This window comes from Sphaeroforma arctica (genome assembly GCF_001186125.1).
Source record: "Sphaeroforma arctica JP610 unplaced genomic scaffold supercont1.3647, whole genome shotgun sequence".
Lineage (NCBI taxonomy): Eukaryota > Ichthyosporea > Ichthyophonida > Sphaeroforma > Sphaeroforma arctica.
This window is the reverse complement of record NW_014036911.1, coordinates 1-3,198: the sequence shown is the minus strand read 5'-3', so window position 1 is coordinate 3,198 and position 3,198 is coordinate 1. Positions and strand designations below refer to the sequence as shown.

Genomic DNA, 3,198 nt, shown 5'->3' with positions numbered 1-3,198 from the left:
ATATGTATATATATCCATTCACGTATCTAGAAAGGCACGAAGTGCATACGTTTATACACCATCCGCACATATCGGTTAACAACAGGTGGAGTGGTCGTGCAGGAAGACGTACTCAGCGTGTATCTGAAAGAGGGTGGGACCGGTAAGGGCCATAAGATCTCGTTTAAGTCCGACGGACAGGTGCCGTTGAAGCCGATGGATTTGGTTACCAACAAACTCTCCAAGTACGACCATGCCCCATACGTAAGTTAATGTCACCAGCGAATGTCTGAATATGTAGTTGTCTTTTCTGAGTTGTATTCCTGTGGCTCTGGTTCGTATGGCTGCCTATTGAGTCGATTCGGGACGCTTTATTACTGTTGATCTGCAGTAGGGTTGGTTTTTCAGCTCAGCGAGTGTATATACAGAATAGACACGCACACACACTCACTAACTCACTCACACTGACACTCACACACACACAGACACACAGACACACACACACACACACACACACCACGACACACACACATACACACACACACACACACACTCACTCTCTCTCTCTCACAAACACGCACACACATTTATATATATATATATATGTATATATACGCAGATGTGTTGTATCATGATCTGTTGAGTTCCCTATTCGTTATACTATACACTCACGGCTTTCATCAACATATAACCATTTGTCACCTACGCAGAATGCACACACACATGTAAGCAACGCAGTCACCGATGGCCAAGTTCCGGACATTCCAGACACAACTCCAATTATGAATAGCTTTACGGATATGGATGAAGTAGCCACGCAGCACAGACAAGCCGTCTCACGGCGTGCCGATCAGTTCCCCCGAAGTACTGAATCGGCCCGACGGTCACTGCCCGCTGCATTTGGCAATAGTGGGACGAAGCTGGATATACCTACCACCGAGACCGGGGCATCACAGCCAAAACCAGCTGTAGGTAGCGCCTTTGGAGGCAGGGTGGAGAACTCAGGGAACAGAGAAACAGGCGCGCGCGTATCCGCGTTTGGCGCCGTTCACGACACTCCCGCTGTTTCTGGCGCCACGGCGTTTGGGACACCCTTTAAGCAAGACGCGAGTGCAAACGCGTCGGCGTTTGGCGCCCATGCCTTTTCCGATACGAAACAGCTTGGTAACACGGCATGTCCGTTTGGTAGCAATGTGGAGATAAACGCCACTGGGCTCACCTCCACTGGGCCCACCGCCACAGCACCCACTGCGTTTGGGACAGGCAGTGGCGGTGCGTTCAGTCAGACCGCATTCGGCGCTGGGAGTACTGCAACAACCCAGCCACTGACCACGGCCTTTGGCTCGAATACCGGGACAAACGCGTTTGGTGCGGATATAAAACACGAGCCGAAAGCGTTTGGTTCGAATACCGGGACGAACGCGTTTGGTACCGATATAAAACCCGAGCCGAAAGCGTTTTGTTCGAATACCGGGACGAACGCGTTTGGTGCGGATATAAAACCCGAGCCGAAAGCGTTTGGTTCGAATACCGGGACGAACGCGTTTGGTTCAGACGGTGATAGGAACACGGGGGCGTTTGCATTTGCGACTGCACCGCCAGCATTGAACAACACAGCCAACACCACCACAGTAACTGAAACGGGTATGTGTAGAGTGTATGGTACAGGTATGTGTAGAGTGTATGGTACAGGTATGTGTAGAGTGTATGGTACAGGTATGTGTAGTGTATGGTACAGGTATGTGTAGAGTGTATGGTACATATATGTGTAGAGTGTATGGTATAGTTATATGTAGAGTGTATGGTGATGTTTGTGCCTGGGATGTAGACTATTAATTAGACCGTGTGTGGGTTGTGCTGTTTCGCAAGTGATCGTATCTACCCAATAAAATACCGAGGCTTATGCGGGGTATGCCTTAGGACAAATTCAGCCTGTCTGATGATTCGGGTTCGGGTCCACACTTGATGGCGTCGGACCAGAGAAGTCCTGAGTGTTTCGCTGGTACAATCTAATCGCACACCACTTCATTCCCAATCGGACAACCTTACATACACCCATATAAAGATACACACGTTTTATATGAACACACACACACCCATATAAAGATACGCCCGTTTTATATGAACACACAAACCCATATAAAGATACACCCGTTTTATATAAACACACACACCCATCTAAAGATACACACGCTGTATATAAACACACCCACCCATCTAAAGATACACACGTTGTATATAAACGCACCCACCCATCTAAAGATACACACGTTGTATATAAATACACCCACCCATCTAAAGATACACACGCTGTATATGAACCCACCCACCCATCTAAAGATACACACGCTGTATATAAACACACCCACCCATCTAAAGATACACACGTTGTATATAAACACACCCACCCATTTAAAAATACGCACGTATATAAACACCCACACCCATCGAAATATACACACGTTGTATACTAACACACCCACCCGTTTAAAGATACACACGTTGTATAAAAACACACCCACCCATCTAAACATACACAGGTTGTAGATGTTCACAAACATCCATCTACAGATACACACGATGTATATAAATACAACCTCCCATCTAAAGATACACACGTTGTATATAGACACCCCCACTCACTCACACGGATACACCGTCCCTTATCCATCTCCACACACAGCGGCTCAGTTGTGCACTGCTGCGGTGGAGTGTGTCGCTAGTCCACTTGTGGAGCAACTGGTGCAATGGGCTGTGCAGAAAGAGGCGCGCGTGCAGCTAGAGCGAGAGGCACGCGCGAAGGCGGTGGAGATGATGTACGTCAAAACAATCAGCCAGGAAGTGCTGGACGCCATGGTGGAGGTATGGAAATGCAAGTGCACGAGGATGTGTGTGTGTGTGTATATGTATGTATGCCACATGTGTTGTTGCTGGGTGTATGTGTATATGGATGTATGCCACATGTGTTGTTGTTGCTGTGTAGATGTCTATATGTATGTATGCCACATGTGTTGTTGCTGTGTGTATGTGTGTATAAATGTATGCCACATGTGTTGTTGCTGTGTGTGTGTATATTTATGTATGCCACATGTGTTGTTGCTGTGTGTGTGTGTGTATATATATATGCCACATGTGTTGTTGCTGGGTGTGTATGTGTATATATGTATGCCACATGTGTTGTTGCTGTGTGTATGTGTGTATAAATGTATGCCACATGTG

At 47.1% G+C, this 3,198-nt stretch overlaps 1 protein-coding gene across 1 annotated transcript; it reads left to right on the top strand.

The window, feature by feature from the left end:
* Window positions 1–84: 84 nt before the first annotated feature.
* SARC_13724 (hypothetical protein) lies at window positions 85–2,841 on the top strand (the record flags this gene model as incomplete). The annotated part of the gene is made up of 3 exons (XM_014292147.1): window positions 85–243; window positions 690–1,623; window positions 2,663–2,841. Coding segments are annotated over 3 exons (1,272 nt in total), but the record flags the coding sequence as incomplete, so codon positions are not given.
* Window positions 2,842–3,198: the final 357 nt, after the last annotated feature.